The 17,031-nt window shown below is 35.7% G+C and overlaps 1 protein-coding gene across 18 annotated transcripts in view; it reads right to left on the reverse strand.

Annotated features, from left to right (window-relative positions):
- The window catches only part of PTPRM (protein tyrosine phosphatase receptor type M), a 546,727-nt gene that overhangs the window by 345,688 nt on the left and 184,008 nt on the right, over positions 1–17,031 (reverse strand). For all 18 annotated transcript variants that reach the window (XM_070747559.1, XM_070747555.1, XM_070747564.1 and 15 more), the window contains exons 3-5: positions 13,725–13,993; positions 9,188–9,266; positions 7,649–7,764 (exon numbers count right to left, since the gene is read on the reverse strand). In XM_070747559.1, coding sequence (XP_070603660.1) covers positions 7,649–7,764; positions 9,188–9,266; positions 13,725–13,993 — 464 coding nt within the window. The remainder of the gene's footprint in view (positions 1–7,648; positions 7,765–9,187; positions 9,267–13,724; positions 13,994–17,031) is intronic.

Raw genomic sequence — 17,031 nt, forward strand, 5'->3', positions numbered from 1 at the left:
TGCTATTTCTTCCATTTATTTTTTTTTCCAAATTCATTTTCAAGCCAGCATTTTTATTACAATTGTTTTCTGTTTTCTATAACTCTTTCCAAAATTGAGATTGATGTACTATGAGAAGGACAGTATTATAGGCACTATCTGATATAAGGCCCGTTTCAAGCAGAAATTAAGTAAGGCCTCAAATGAATAGCTTGCTATGTTTTCAGGAAAAAATTCAGAGCTCACTGAAATGCCTCTGAGTCCATTAGGCATCTGGAGCAGACAGATCTAACACATTTTCAATTCCCACCTCCATCCCCGCCTACTGGAAACAAATGGCACCTATAAACTGAAAAGCAATCAGAGAGCAATCTGTTCCTGACCAAGTTCATGTTGCAACTTCCCAGGGGAATAAAACAATTTAGTAAGCAACCCACAGCATCAGTTAGGCCTTCAATAATTTGGGATAGATTCATGATTTCCAGTGGCCATGAACTTCTGATTCAATACCTCCAGAGGACAAGTTAAAATCCTCAAGACCTCAGAGAGTTAACTGCCAGTCACAATGGAATTGGACTACTCAGGCAGGTAAGTTGCTGTGCATTAGCGATGCTGAAACAACACACTTAACTGTTCCCTGACAACCAACTTTAGCTATTAAATCTAGTACACTGATACATCAATACTCATGATTCATTGGTTCCGGGAGACATAACAAGTACTAAAAATGAGTACCAAGCAAACTACATGGCTTAGCACGTGATTTAACAATTGTGGCAAGAAAGGTAATAAAATGGGGCAAAACTCATTTAGCACATTTTTCACTTAGCAACACAAATTTTGAGTTCAATTGTGGTCATAAGTCGAAGACTAGCTGTATAACAGGCCTATCAAATTTGCAGCCCACATATGTCATGTGCAGGCCACATGGCCACACCACCTCCGTAAAGGCAAAAAATATTGTGATGCATTGTGATTCAGCCTATGATGCAATGACACCTGTGCTTTATAGCCTAAGTTACTAAGAACAACAACAACAACAATAATAATTTGTATGCCACCCCTCTCCAAAGACTCCGGGCGGTTAGCACAGGTAACATTCTTTGCAAGTGGTAGTATCATTTTTCCAAATAATGCTCACTTAGTTTTGACAAACCAAGCAATATTTTGTTACAACAGAAAAATAGGAAGAGGTTAAACAAACAATTATTTTATCTAAAATGTAAAGTGAATACTAGCATTAAAAACATTCTGATTTATGCTGAAAACATTAGGTTTGACTAGGTATTAGATTTTAAAACCCCAAGTTCTAAATAATATACAACTGTCATAATAATTGTATAGGAAAATACAAACTGAAATTATGTAAGAATAATTAGTAATAAACATTATTAATTATTTGCACAATAATTTATAAGATAGTTTGATCTGAAGATAGGATTCCTAAAATAAAACTGATTCATCTAACAATTATAGCATGTGCTTTCCTTGACAATAATTCTTTGAGATATACCTGTTTTAAAAATACTAATTTTAGATATTGGCAGAAACATTTCAAAACCCCTCCCAAAACAAACAGTACTGTACATGTATATTATTTAAAGCTATTTCATACCATTTTCCAGCATGAATAGCTACAAATACTTTAACCATGTGTTAAACTACATATATTATAATTATGTCTGGAAATAAAACATTTAAGTTGTTGAAAAAAATGCAACAGAAATACCTACCATGAGTTATTAAGAACAGAAAATGCATGAAATTACTAAGATATTAAAGTACAGTGGTACCTCTACTTAAGAATGCCTCTACTTAAGAACTTTTCTAGATAAGAACCAGGTGCTCAATATTTTTTTGCCTTTACTTAAAGAACCATTTTCTACTTAAGAACCCGAGCCTGGAAAAATTTCCCAGGAAATTTGAAAGCAGCACGAAGGCCTGGCCAGTTTCCTGCCATTCCCCCTTTAATCCCGGCCATCTCAGGCTTTTCTGGGCTGCCAGAGGAGCCTTTCGGTGGCGCTTAAGGAGGCTTTGGCAGTCCATAGCAAAGAAAGCATTTTCCTTTCTCTGGGAGCTTGGAGAGGGAGTAAACCACTTCGCTGTGGTGACTCCCTCGCACTGCCTCCCATACACCCGGCGCGAGGTTGCCTCCTGGAGCGTCAGGGCGTGGAAAGGCAAAGGGGGCGCTCACCTCACCTTCTTCCTTCCTTCCTTCCTTCCTTCCTTCCTTCCTTCCTGTCCTCCTCTTCTTCTTCTTCCTCCTCCTCCAACCCAAATTTTGAGCTTTTATTTATTTCCTAATAGGTTTGCACTCATTATTTGCTTTTACATTGATTCCTAAGGGAAAAATTGCTTCTACTTAAGAACATTTCTACTTAAGAATCTGGTCACGGAACTAATTAAGTTCTTAAGTAGAGGTACCACTGTACTTATTTCTTACTCATTCTCATCAGCTATGGAAAACATGAATTTATGTTAATCATTAATCCTGCTTTATGCCCTACTGCATCACAAAAGCTTTTGGATTTTGAATCCCTTACCTTTATTTTCTTCTGTGAATTTCATAACATGAATATGACTTGCAGTTTAATGGTATTCGCTGATAGCCACTTTCTGGCTTAAGTGATTATTTTACTTTTCCATTACTAAGTGGATGCTTTTAACCTCTGTTGGCTATGTATGCTAAATAAAAAACAGTGCATTAAAGCTGACTATGGCTCCAGTAAGAAAGCAACAGCAAGGTATCCAGCTTCAAAATAAGACTAAGAAAAAGAAGCTCAGATAGACAAGCTGCACAAAGAATAAAATAAAAAAATCAGATACAACTCACTTTAAATGATGTCATTTAAATAAAATAAAATCACTGCCTAGCAGGACTGAAGACTATAATTTTTACAATGTAAAAACACTCAGTAAAAATCAGTTTCACTAACTTTCTTCCTTCAGAACTAGGGAGCAAATATAGTACAATGCTTTACTTTAAGTAGCCGTCTGCCTCCATTTCTGCAGATCAGGTATAATCTATCAATATCTCTAGGGATATACTAGTAAAGTATAGTAAACCGTCATCAATTTTCTTGTTTTTCAGTTCATAATGTAATTATTTATTACATTTATATTTCACCCAATCCCAGTGACTCTCAATGGTTTACAAATCGTTCAAAACATTTAAAAATAAGTAACAGAGCAAAAACAAAGAAAAATATGGAAGGAAAATAAACCAAGAGGAGAACAGAAATGAAGAAAGGGACATCCTCTCCAAATATTTGTACAAAAAGTCAAGTCTTTAAGGCCCTTTGAAATTCTAGATGGGCAGGACTGCTTGAATTTTGGAAGAGATTCTAGAGGGCAGGCACTGTAACCAAGAGATGTGCTTCTGAGAACCAGACATTGTTCAATCAAGGGAACGTGGAGCATGCCAATCAACCAGATTGAACAGACCAGGCAGATATTGCGTAAAACAGGTGGTTGCTCAAATCAGCCCCCAGACCATGTGGGGCTTTAAGTAGCAACCGACACCTTGAATCGCACCCGAAGCAAACTGGCAACCAGTGCATCTCGAAAAGCAGAAGTATTACTTGCGCATACAGGGATATACATTATCATCTACCTAGCTAAAACTTCAGGATGATCTTCAAAGAAGCCTGTTATAAAATAAAATACACAGTAGTCAATGTGAAGACCCAAGCCTAGAAGAGGGCGCAACTGGCTTTCCTGGCTACAGCTGACTGCATGCTAATTAAGTCACCTGCTCATCAAGTAGGTGCTTCGAGTCCAGGAAGAACTCCAAATTGCGCATCTCTTTTGAATGGGAGTGTTTCAAACCAGCCTCAGTCAAAGTTGGAGTATCCCCAGATGAGTGCACTCCAAATACCCACAGCATTCAGGCTTAGTAGGACTGAGTCAGTGATATGTCCTCCTCATCCAAACTCATATAGCTCCCATGCACGGAGACAAGACTTAACAGTATCACTTGGTCAGCTCAAAGCCTGAAGACATAATTGGATATCATCAGCATACTGATGATACCAAACCCCAAACCAGCAGATGAACACACTCAGCGGTTTCATGGAGATGTTGAAAAGGAGGGGAGAGAGAAAAGAACTTTTAGGCAACCACAAAGGAGAGTCCTAGGGGACGATCCCTCCTCGCCAACCAACAAAGATCGGAACTGGCCCTGGAGACAATAAGAGAACCACTATAATACAGTATGCTGCTCCCAATCCCCAACGCATGGACCCAGTTCAGAAGAATAGAAGGGCTTACTGTATTGAAAGCCACCAATATACCTAATAATATAGTAATGACATGCTATACAAAGCTAACTAGATTGCTGAATCAGGCACTGGAGGCAGAACTTTAAATGCCAATGCACCAACCATCAGTTATGTAGCCAAAGAAATAATAACTATTTAGGAACAAGACTACTGAACTCTTTTATGCATTACTTTTTCACATGATTCAGTGCTATCCTAATAATAAATTCTTGGAGTGAACAAACACAATGCAACCAGGGATTGGAAAAGCTACAGAAAAGCATGCTGAAAGTACTATTTATGTCTGTACTTTTTTAAAAGCAGTACAACTATTATGGAACATTCTTTGTAGACCCATCTATGAAGCAAACCATTAACTGAGGGGAAAAAATTAATTGGTTAGTTGCCCTATGACAGCTATATTATAAAAAGACTATAATTGTATTTCTATGACCTGAACACTTTTTTAAAAAGAACAATATTACAGAATATAGCAATTCTAAAATTCCATATACATTAGAATTAACAGTATTAGAATTAAACTGGTTAATTTTCCAGTTTAAAATTCTCCTCCAAATGACTACTAAGTCAATGACCTAAATGTAATAACAAAATTCTAAGGATGAGTTTATAAATCATAAAAATCAAACTGGTGGACTCAAGGTTGACTGGCAATATCCCTGGTATTTATTTCTGGGGCTTCTCAACTGACTTCTCTTTGCTAGGAGTAGGACATTTATTAGAATTATTTCCTTTCTGAACTCCAAAGGAATTAAAGAACCTTTGAAATTCCAACTACAGTGGTACTTCATCTTACGAACGCCTCTTCTAACCAACTTTTCAAGATACGAACCCGGTGTTTAAGATTTTTTTGCCTCTTCTTCCGAACTATTTTCACCTTACGAACCCAAGCAGCTGCTGCTGGGATGAAGGGGTTTCTTTCCCCCCTTTTTTGAAGAAAGAAAAGGGAGGGGCAGCTTGGAGGAGTAAAGATTTTGCATGCTTGCAAAGGCACTGAAACGGTGTCTTTTTAAGAAGGAAAAGCGAGGGGCAGCTTGGAGGAGAAAAGATTTTGCATGCTTGCAAAGGCACTGAAACGGTGTCTTTTTAAGAAAGAAAAGGGAAGGGCAGCTTGGAGGAGTAAAGATTTTGCATGCTTGCAAAGGCACTGAAACGGTGTCTTGTTAAGAAAGAAAAGGGAGGGGCAGCTTGGAGGAGTAAAGATTTTGCATGCTTGCAAAGGCACTGAAACGGTGTCTTTTTAAGAAGGAAAAGCGAGGGGCAGCTTGGAGGAGAAAAGATTTTGCATGCTTGCAAAGGCACTGAAACGGTGTCTTTTTAAGAAAGAAAAGGGAAGGGCAGCTTGGAGGAGTAAAGATTTTGCATGCTTGCAAAGGCACTGAAACGGTGTCTTGTTAAGAAAGAAAAGGGAGGGGCAGCTTGGAGGAGTAAAGATTTTGCATGCTTGCAAAGGCACTGAAACGGTGTCTTTTTAAGAAAGAAAAGGGAGGGGCAGCTTGGAGGAGTAAAGATTTTGCATGCTTGCAAAGGCACTGAAACGGTGTCTTTTTAAAAAAGAAAAGGGAGGGGCGCCCCCTTGCCTTTCTTCCTTCCCACTCACCCTTTAGCCTAGCCTTGCTTTTTCCATCTGCCCCCTTTAGCTGCTCCTCCCTGCCCTCTGTTCGCCTCCCTTCTAAAGTTTGGGATTTTCCTGAAGGATTTGCACGGATTATTTGCTTTTACATTGATTCCTATGGGAAACATTGTTTCATCTTACGAACTTTTCCCCTTACGAACCTCCTCCTGGAACCAATTAAGTTCGTATGATGAGGTACCACTGTATATCCTTTTTTCTACTTCTTTCACAGAGTCTCACTTAGTAAGTTTGTAGATGCTTATTATCAGCTGCATGAAGAAGAAGACCTGGGTACATATGGTATTATATACAAATGTGTAACTACTATGTAGATAATATATATTACAGAAACTCTCCTGTTTGAAAATTTCAGTTGGGCAAAATGATGCATCATAGGGCAACATTTTTTTTATCTTGCTCCTGCCCTTCTTGGTACTATCGAGTTCTTCCTTCTCTCCATTACACTGGTTACCACTCTCAAGGAATGCTGCCTCAAACACCATGGCACACTAAGCAGCCCTGTTGCCACAATGCGCCAAGCAGTCTCATTATCTCAATGTGCCGAAAAAACCTAGAACTGCAGCATACCAAACATACATACATACATCATTTTGTTTTCATATTTAAATACAATTTTCATATATTAGTGTACAATTCAAATACGTTTTCCAAAGGTGCATGATATTATATATATCGTTCTATCACCCATTTCCTCCACTTATGACTGTATGACTGTAACTTGTTGCTTGTTTCCTTATGATTTATATTATTGATTGTTCCCTGATTGTTTTATTTATTTATTCATTCATTCATTCATTCATTCATTCATTCAATTTTTATGCCGCCCTTCTCCTTAGACCCAGGGCGGCTTACAACATGTTAGCAATAACACTTTTTAACAGAGCCAGCATATTGCCCCCACAATTCGGGTCCTCATTTTACCCACCTCGGAAGGATGGAGGGCTGAGTCAACCTTGAGCCGGGGATGAGATTTGAACCCCTGACCTTCAGATCTACAGTCAGCTTCAGTGGCCTGCAGTACAGCACTCTACCTGCTGTGCCACCCCGGCTTGTACCCTATGACAATCATTAAGTGTTGTACCTCATGATTCTTGACAAATGTATCTTTTCTTTTCTGTACACTGAGAGCATATGCACTAATGATAAATTCCTTGTGTGCCCAACCACACTTGGTCAATAAAGAACTATATCTATCTATCTATCTATCTATCTATCTATCTATCTATCTATCTATCTATCTATCTATCTATCTATCTATCTATCTATCTATCTATGACTGGAAGCAATTTTCTGGCCTTTTCTGTGATGCCATTAAGCAAATACTATAATTGTTAAACAAACATTGCTGTCACTTGAATGGTAGTTTTGGGGAAAACTGACAAAAACTATGCAACGACAGAATGCCACAATTGATTCTAAAGCTGACCCACCCAACATGTGGTCGCTTGGCTGTGAGAGGGCAGTGGTGAAATCATTTACAATGAGCCAAGGTGCTTTAACAGTTGTTCAGCATCAGTTTCCATGCCTGTCATAACCTTGAACAGTTGTAAAATATCTAATTGTTGATCAAGAATGCCTGTAATCTCTTTCCCCTGCTTTTAATCACTGGAATCAAAACAGAAAAATTACTAGTGACTATTTTGTTAGTTCTCATTTGCCATAAAGCCCTTGTTGGCTTTTGGATAGTCATAAACCTATCATATTTTCAAAAATATCACTTTGGTAGAAGAAGAGAACAAACAAACAAGATTACCTGTAGCCAAAGCTTGTTTCCTTGAACAGTCCTACCATTGGCAGTGCAATGAAAAGTAGCAAACTGGCCAGCGTTCACTTCTACACTCTGGAGGCGCAGGAAATGGGGTGTGCTGGCTGTTGAAAATTTTAAAAAGGTAAAAGAAGAATCATATTATTACCAATAGCAATAGCACTTAGATTTATATACTGTTCCAAAGTGTTTAAAAGTACTCTCTGAGTGGTTTACAATTGCCCCCAACAACCTGGGTCTCATTTTATTGACCTCAGAACGATAGAAGTCTGAGTTAACCTCAAACCCAACAGGACTGACCCCCAGTCTGTGGGCAGAGACATCCTGTATTACTACATTCTAACATTCTACACTGTTCCATCAATGCTCCTATTAGTCCCACATTGTTCTAATTGTCTTTTCTGACTCGATTTTTCCAAGAATTGTTTTCACAGAATAGTAAAGTTGTAATGAGCCATTCATATTTCAGTAAAATAATTCAAATCCTGAGTCCCACTGGGATTGGGCGGTATAGAAGTTGAATGTGTGTGTGTGTGTGTGTGTGTGTGTGTGTGTGTGTGTGTGTGTGTGTAAGCCAAGAAATCCCAACTGAAATTAATTTTAAAATATGTATGTCTAATTATTCATAATATTGCATATTATAAATATATTCTATATTGCAATTATTTCTTCTTTACAAAAATCTAAGTCCTAATGAAAGAACAATATTAGCTTTTAGTGTCTATTGAACAGCAAACTATTTGGCTATATAATTTGTCTTGTAAAACATTTCCATAAAGATTGAGCTGAAATCTAACTGATGTTTTTAATAAAACTTATACTGAAATCAGTTATCTGGCAAGAATATTAAGAAATTGTTCTTGATCACTCTTTTTATATTTAAAGAAAAGTAGTTTAGACACAGATAAATTATGGAATAAATAAAATCAAAACTTATTCAAGATGAGTTTAGATCCTACTGACTTCATGAACAACACGTATAGTTTTCTTGGAACAAGTATGGAATGTACTGTATTTGCTATGATCTTCTGGGATGTTTTTCTATTCCTCAATCTAACCCACAGTCTTACAATTCACTAGAGGGCTCCCTATGAACAAATATAACAGCTCCCCACATAAGTAGGTCTCACACTGTTTTAAGTTAGGAATGCATAGAAGGTCACCCAGGAATTGCTGAGGCATTTTAAAACTAATGTATTTTACTGCTGGGAATGATCAGGAAATGCATGTAATATAGATTCAACATCTACTGCATTGCTGGAACAATGCCTTTTGCTTTTGGAAAGGCCAGGATCGTACTCCAATTGCCTTTGAAAGTTCATGTAACATGAACTTGGTCTCCTATCATTAGCTAGCAAGAGAGTATGCTTTCCAGCCATCTTAGAAAATTTAGATGGTATTTTTGTTTTAAGAGTTCTATAGCATCTACAGATTTAAATGGACCCTTTATTTGTGGCTCAGAATAAAATTATTACAGATTTATTCCAACAATATTCTGAAATAATTGAAAATATAATATTCACTTACTACATGGATGACCTAAAACTTTCACATCATCAATAGCCAGATATCCTTGGTGACCTAAAGTGATAACTTCAAAAACTACCTGAAATGTGAAAAAAAAAAGTAATATCAATAAACCTAGTAATAGATATATGCTTCCGAAAAGTCAGCATAAGTACAGCTTCTTATTTATTTAAATAGAATGTTGACTATTTTAAATATATAAAGAGTTAAGCATTTAAATAATCCAGAAAAAGATAGGAATCCAAATTTACATTCATCAATAATTTTACCCATGCACACTGGATTCTAAAAAAAGATCCTTGTGAATGTGTCCTTAGTTAAAACAATGAAAGTCTAATATGTTTATTTTAATATAGTTTTTATATTGTAAAATGTCCTATATTTTATCTCCTACCAACACTGATAGGCTAAGCAACTAGAATATAAACTGAAAACAAACTGCACTCCTTACTTGCACTGATGATGTTACTTAATTTGGGTAATGAGATGTCAGCAAGAAAACAACCAAGCTCAGAGAGCACAAAGGACCCCCTTTGTTCCTGTTTTAAAATACAGTGTTCCCTCAATTTTCTCAGGGGATGCGTTCCGAGACCGCCCGCGAAATTTGAATTTCCGCGAAGTAGAGATGCGGAAGTAAATACACCATTTTTGGCTATGAACAGTATCACAAGTCATCCCTTAACACTTTAAACCCATAAAATACCATTTCCCATTCCCTTAACAACCATTTACTCACCATTATTACTGGTACTCACCATTGAATAAGACACTTAGTGATCCTGATATTTATAAACATAATTAACTTTTTTGTTATTTATTTGCAAAAATTATTAGTTTGGTGGTGATCGGGTGGGAAAAACCGTGGTATAGAAAAAAACCCACAAAGTATTTTTTAATTAATATTTTTTTGAAAAACCCTGGTATAGGCTATTTGTAAAGTTCGCACCCGCGAAAATCGAGGGAACACTGTACACCTTTTTGTTGTAAGTGTCTAATGCTACTTTTGGAAAGGCTTAGACCAAACAACGGGGGGAATGCTAGAAGCATTTGATGTTCTGTTCATGATGATGGTGTATGGTCCTAAGTGATTTCTAGCAGTGTTAGCATTTTCACTCCAAACTGCTCATCTTTAATTTTAATACCTCTGAAACATCTAACATGAAAATAACTCAGCAGATTAGGCCAAAGTAGCTCTTTTGAATAGAATAGAATACTATAACCACAGTTTCTCTGATTGACATGGTAGTCACATCAGCCAGGAAAAATAACTGGTTAAAAGACAGATTACATTTCTTTGTGAAAAACAAGCACTGGATGTTTGCCTTAAAGTTGTCTTACATCATTCTATCCTGTAAATGCCTGCCAAACAGGAAATAGGGAAGCAGTTTAACATTGCACTGTCCCTGATCCTCCCTGCTTCAGTGAAGAGCAAAATTAGCTTTTCATTCCTGCCACTTCTCCCTTCTCCATGGAAATGGGGGATAGAGCTTACTTGCCACCTTAAATGATTACTGCTGAAAATTGTGCTAGTACGGTACTTTATAAATAACTTGTTAGTTCCACAATACAAAAGGAAAAAAATTATTTTCTTTCAGTACATGATCTCATGTTCTAAGCAATTAAAATGCCTGTAGTTCAAAGGTGAATTATACCTAATCATAAACTCAATTTATAATAAGGTATTGAAAAAGAATAAGGATTTACTTACATCAGTTTGATTAATTAAGGACCTTATACAAATACAGTTAAAAATAATATCACATAGAAAATTTAGTCCCTGGATTATTTGTCTTGCATCTTGTATGTCCCCTAATCCTGCACAACCATTCTATATAATTACATTTTATGTATGCATTTCACATTGTGCTTTGCACTTCTATTGATAAAGAAGAATTTATGAGATTAGTGTCAACTATAACCTCCAACAAACAAGTGATTTAAAACAAAGAGTGAAAATGGGGCTTATGTAATTATGAAGTTGTTTGTACTGATTTATTTTTCAAAGCTCATGATCCTGAACCTATTTATTCCATAAGGACTTCAACAACTCCACGGTAAATTGCTTGTCAGTGAAGGCCACTATTTTGTTCTATTTTTATTCTCAAAGTCTCTGTCAGTATTTTTAGCAGTGGTGAGTGAATCTCATAGATTCTGTTTGAATCAATTGTCTGTCTGTTTATTGTTGGATGTGTACATTAAGGAATGGCTATTTTTAAGTAATGCATAAGCTATTATAAGATGACTTTTTATGAATTCCAAACAAATGGACACTTTGTCTAGAGAAAGCTAAAGAAAAGTATTATAATCCTGCAGTTTCAACAGTAAACCTATTTTATTTATATTAAAGCTATGTGCACAGCTCTTCCATAACATAAAAGGAAATAAGATTACCGGTATGTATTTCACTGCCTGAAGAGAGCTAAACTGGTCTTCAACCAAATTTGAACTAAAGTTTGAACTATATTTGATATTATGCACTCACTATATATCAGGAATCTTGTTTACTCTGGCCATGTCATACGGGGGAATTAATATAATAATAATATAATATAATAACAAAAGATTTGGAAGGAACCTTGGAGGTCTCCTAGTCTAACCACCTGCTTAGGCAGGAAACCCTACCCTACTTCAGACAGATGGTTATCCTACATCTGCTTAAAAACTTCCAGTATTGGGACATTCACAACTTCTAGATGCAAGCTGTTCCACTGATTAACTGTTCTGACTGTCAGGAAATTTCTCCTTAGTTCTAAGTTACTTCTCTCCCTGTTTAGTTTCTTCCAGGAATCACTGGAGAAAGAAATTATGTTTGGAACGGTTAGTGGTAAAAGGAAACCACGCTGCCCAAGAATATGGTGGTTTGATACTATCAAAGCTGACACCAGATAGAACATAGAAAAACTCAAAGAAATAGTGCAAGATTGGAAGATGTGGAGAGACCTAGCACACAGAATTGCCAAGAGTCAGACTCAACTGAATGGCTAACTTCATCATCATTATATATAAGGCAATATGTAAGAGTTAAATACTGATGTGAAACCTTGGAATGTCTAACTCCCTAAGCATTTCATTTGTAAAAGCAACAGTGAGGCTCAGAAAGTTTAAATCTAATTATCATTAAGTAAGAATGAAGCTGGAATTCTCCTAAATATCTTTCCAAGAGACTAAGCCATATTGAGTTCTTATTTTCAAGTAAACATGATTAAACCTACAAAGAAATTACCATAAGAAAAAAACTATTATGGATCTGGACATTCTTTATAATACCTTATATAATATCATTCAATCAAAAAACCTGTACATACATACATAGTCAACTTTTTTTAAAAAAACCTGTAGATATTGAGCTTGATAGGATTTATATTATGTTTGCTTTTCAGGAGCCTATTTTCCTTCACATAAAATATAAAATAATGATATATACACAAAGAATATGGAGTTAATTTTACAGTTAAGCAAATTGCCTGTATGTAGGTATATCACCTTAAAGGCAAAGGGAAACTAATAGCCATCAAGATTGATAATTTAATCAGCTACAAGAAAGGGAATGAAAACCCATTCTGCATGAAAATGAATGAAATAAAGCAGAAGAAATAAAAATTATACAAACTAAATCAAATAATTTTTTAAAATAAGAAATAGAAGAGGTGTTTCGAAGGGATAACTTTGAAACACCTCTTCTATTTCTTATTTTTTAAAATTATTTATTAACCAGCATCTGGACCTAAGAATAAACAGGTAAACAGGTCATACATGAGATAAATTTAAATTACACATATACGGTTTATATTAAATTCATGTAATATCTAATTCTATCTATGTCTAACTGATTAGGTAAACAGCAGGTTTCAATTTATTCAAGCTATTTTTATGCATTTTAGTGTGCATCTAGAAGAACTCTCCTGTACTTATGGAAAATTTACTAGTGGACCACTTACTGATGAACAGTCTGTAAACAAATCATTAAGAAGAGTTTAAATAACTACCTAGCTGATAAACTAGATTTAAATGCACATGATTTAACATGAAGAGCAATATTGTTTCATATAAGACAAGGCTTAGAGAAATAATTAATATCTACAACACATATCTTGAAAGGAAACAATAGCAATGTTCACAACACCATGCATACTAAGAAGTATTTCAGTAAAAATTTCTAAATATAGAGATATAATGTACCACAACATTTAGAGAAGTATGACATATACTGCTTTCAAGATTATTGGGTCTATTCAATAAGCATTAGTGGGAGTTAGCTGTCAGTATTATCTTCAGGGAAAAAATCCAAAAACAAAATAAAAATATTTTTCAAATAGAGAAAATAGTATTTTGGAAAATGAAGAAAATATTTTATTGGGCACCTGAAGAATGCTATCCTTCATCCTTTTAAAGAAGGTACTCTGCTCATCCAATATACTGTACTTTATAAATATTTCTTAAAAATAATTTATATAGCTAAAATAAAGGTTAGTCATGATATAAATTGACTGGACAATGAAAGGGAGGAAGAATGTTTCATAAGTGGGGAAAGTAGTACCTGGTAAAAGTTTGGCCAAAAGGTGCTGACAGCCAATTCCACTTTATTCCAAATACCAATAGGAGCATCTGAGACATTCCAAACTGGATTTCCAAGTTCCCCATTATTAACTTTCACATAAACATTCAAAATCCCAGGACTGGAGCCACTCTTGCTGGAAACAAAAAAGTTGAAATCGATGCAATGTGTGTCATTCTCCTTTAGTTGTGGTAGCAAAAGGTGGGCTTTTTGGCCAATTCTTTCAGTAGTGTTCACCAACATGAAAGAGCCTGCAGAAAATAAATAAAAGAAAATAAGTAATTAGTTGGAGTTAAGATAGTTTCCAAAATTTCTTCTTCTTTTGCTGCCATGCAATCTTTGTTTTTCTACAGAAATGTACAAAATGGTTTGGATTTCAAGCATTTTAAGAGTGGTCATTCCAGAATGATCAAAAGAACATATTTCAAACTTAAAACAATTGATTCAGATTTAAAATACTGAAAATGTTTTCTGTAACTTAGTATCATACAATTATAATATACTGTATTATAATTACGTACTTCAGGTTGATATGGTATTAGATTCTGTAATAATTTCAAAACAGTATTAGAATAAAGTTTACATTAGGAAACAAGGAAATATGTTATTTTCTTAAACTACCAAACTAGAAGTAAGCTGCTTAGTTTTGAGAGTCCATCCATTGCTGGGAAAATTAGATATTTTCCCTGTTTTCCCATATCTCTTTATTAGGAATAAAACAATATTTTCTTTTTTAAAAGTTGTAGAATCTTTAAGAAACAGCTAATCTGAGGATCAGCATAGTAACCAACTGATTGGAAGAGGTCAATCTCAACTTTATTTTTCTTCATAGCATTTCCGCACAAATGCAGGGCCTTTTTTGGGGGGGGGTATTCTTTTGGATAAATCAAGTCTTGATTTATTGTTTCAACAGGAATTGTTCCCCAAGCCTTATATCATGAGCTGAGAGAATGGCTGGTCCAAAATCATCCCAACAGTTTTCAAGTTTGAGGTGGGACTAGAAAGAGCGTTGACTCACGCTCTTTCTCTTGGTAGTTTCAGCATTTTTATACTTCTCTGACTCGGACACGCCTCTGATGAGCGACTACAACCCATCCTGACTGTTGACTCCTCCCTCCAGGGACAACTGACAAGATTTCTGATTTCTAGCCTGATGCCTTCACTTAACTATACACCAAATAGTTTCCATCCCAGTGGTAGTTTTAAAATCATTAATTTCCAGATATAAACAGCAGAGTCAAGGAGAGAAATATATAAAAGGATAAAATCATGGTTTATTATACTGTAGAACAAACCAAAAAACCTAAAGTTAAAAGTAACATGTAGCACCATGTCCTACTAACAGATAGAAAGAAGCAGCTCCCCATTTTGTCTGTATTCAGCATTTGTCAGCCCACTTGCTAAAAAAGAGTAAGAAATAACCTCATAAAAAGTACTTTTATTGACATTGGTTATAACAACAGAGTATTGTAGGTGTGAGAGTGTGTTGTTGACTTAACAAATGTTTTGTTGCTCTAAGTAACAGATCTTGCATAGCCTTATCAAGGTCATTTTCCTTACTTTATAGCAGGGGTGCCAAACTCGAGGCCCTGTGGGCCAGATGTGTCACGTGCTGGCCCCGCCCTCATCTGGTTTGGTAAAGGAGAAAGAAGACCCTATATGTCATGCGATGCTGCTGTGACAACAGGAGTTTGACACCTGAGCTCTACAACATTTTTTTAATCACCTTTGTATATTTCTTATTTACAAAAATTATGCCTCTTGATCTGGCTGATCATTGTGTTTCCAATATCATTTTCAATTTATGGCAGCCTACTTCTTTTGGTTTTTCATTTGCTGTTGCTTGCATCCTGAGTTCTTCAATATGAAACTAATACCATATTGCTGGAACTTTATTAATTTCTTTCATCCTATGCTTTTTAATTAGTTTTCTCATATCTAAATTTTATTATTAAGTAATTAGCTTGTAATTCCAACTATTCTGTTCTTCCTTACTGGATTGCCTAACTCAACTTGACCTTTTTAATTAGAAAGAAAATGCAAAATAAGTACAAACTATTTTATACTATATACAGTATACCAACAAAGTATGTATTAAATGTTGAAGAAAATAAAGGAACTACCGGTGCTTCCATTTTTGACACCATCATTTGTTGTTGGAACAATCCAAAATCTAGAAGGTTGTACTGGGTAACTGATAAGACAATGATTTTCTACTACATGAGACTGAAGCTTGGCTAGTTGGATGCCACATTGTGTGTGGAAGTATGTGTGGAATTTGTTAAGATTTTGTGTATGGAAAAGGTGGGAAAACACCTTTTGTTGTTATTTTTATTAAGGTTATATCCCTTAGTATAACTCTAAAAAAGAGCAAGGGTGTCAAACTCGTGTCATCATGGCAGCATCACGTGACATATCGAAACTTTTTTCCCCTTTGCTAAACTGGGCGTGGATGTGGCCAGCACTTGACACATCCAGCCCACAAGTTTGATAGCTCTATTTTAGAGGAACATACTATCAGTAATTAAGCAATCAATGGTGGATTTTAAAAATATCTTATATTGGCAATTATTTTCTACTCCTCTCATTTTATCCAGTCTGTTTTTTTCTGAAGCAGCTGTTTCCTGAAGTTGTAACAACAACAAAACAACAACAACAGAGTTGGAAGGGACCTTGGGGGTCTTGGAGGTCCAACCCCCTGTTTAGGCAGGAAACCCTATGTACTACTTCAAACAGATGGTTATCCAATATCTTCTTAAAAACATCCAGTGTTGGAGCATTCACAACTTCTGGAGGAAAGCTGTTCCACTGATTAATTATTCTAACTGTCAGGAATTTATCCTTAGTTCTAAGTTACTTCTCTCCTTGTTTAGTTTCCAACCATTGCTTCTGCAACCCACTGCAAGTTATGAAAGAACCTTTAGAAATTTGACCAAAGTCTGTATGCAAGTGTACGAAATTACTGAATGAGATCAATTTTGCAGTTATAGTGAATTAGTATGGCAATGATTCTTAGCCTTCATAAATTAGAAATTAAAAAGCAAAGTTTAGACAAGTATCCAGGAGCATATTACAATTTTATTAATTCCTGATTATGTAGATATTGGCTGCTGGAAGGGATATCTTCTGGTCTTTCTTAGTTTTTGTTGACTCTTTGAATAGTGTAAAAATATGGATTGTTTCTATGTCACTCTAGATGACAGACTGGTTGGAATGTCAAACTTCCAGGAATTTCCTAGAATTTTGGGATGTGGCTTGGTCTAGGATATTCAACGTTTCTCAGTTGAAC

Source organism: Erythrolamprus reginae, chromosome 3 (assembly GCF_031021105.1).
Source record: "Erythrolamprus reginae isolate rEryReg1 chromosome 3, rEryReg1.hap1, whole genome shotgun sequence".
NCBI classification, from domain to species: Eukaryota; Metazoa; Chordata; class Lepidosauria; order Squamata; family Dipsadidae; genus Erythrolamprus; species Erythrolamprus reginae.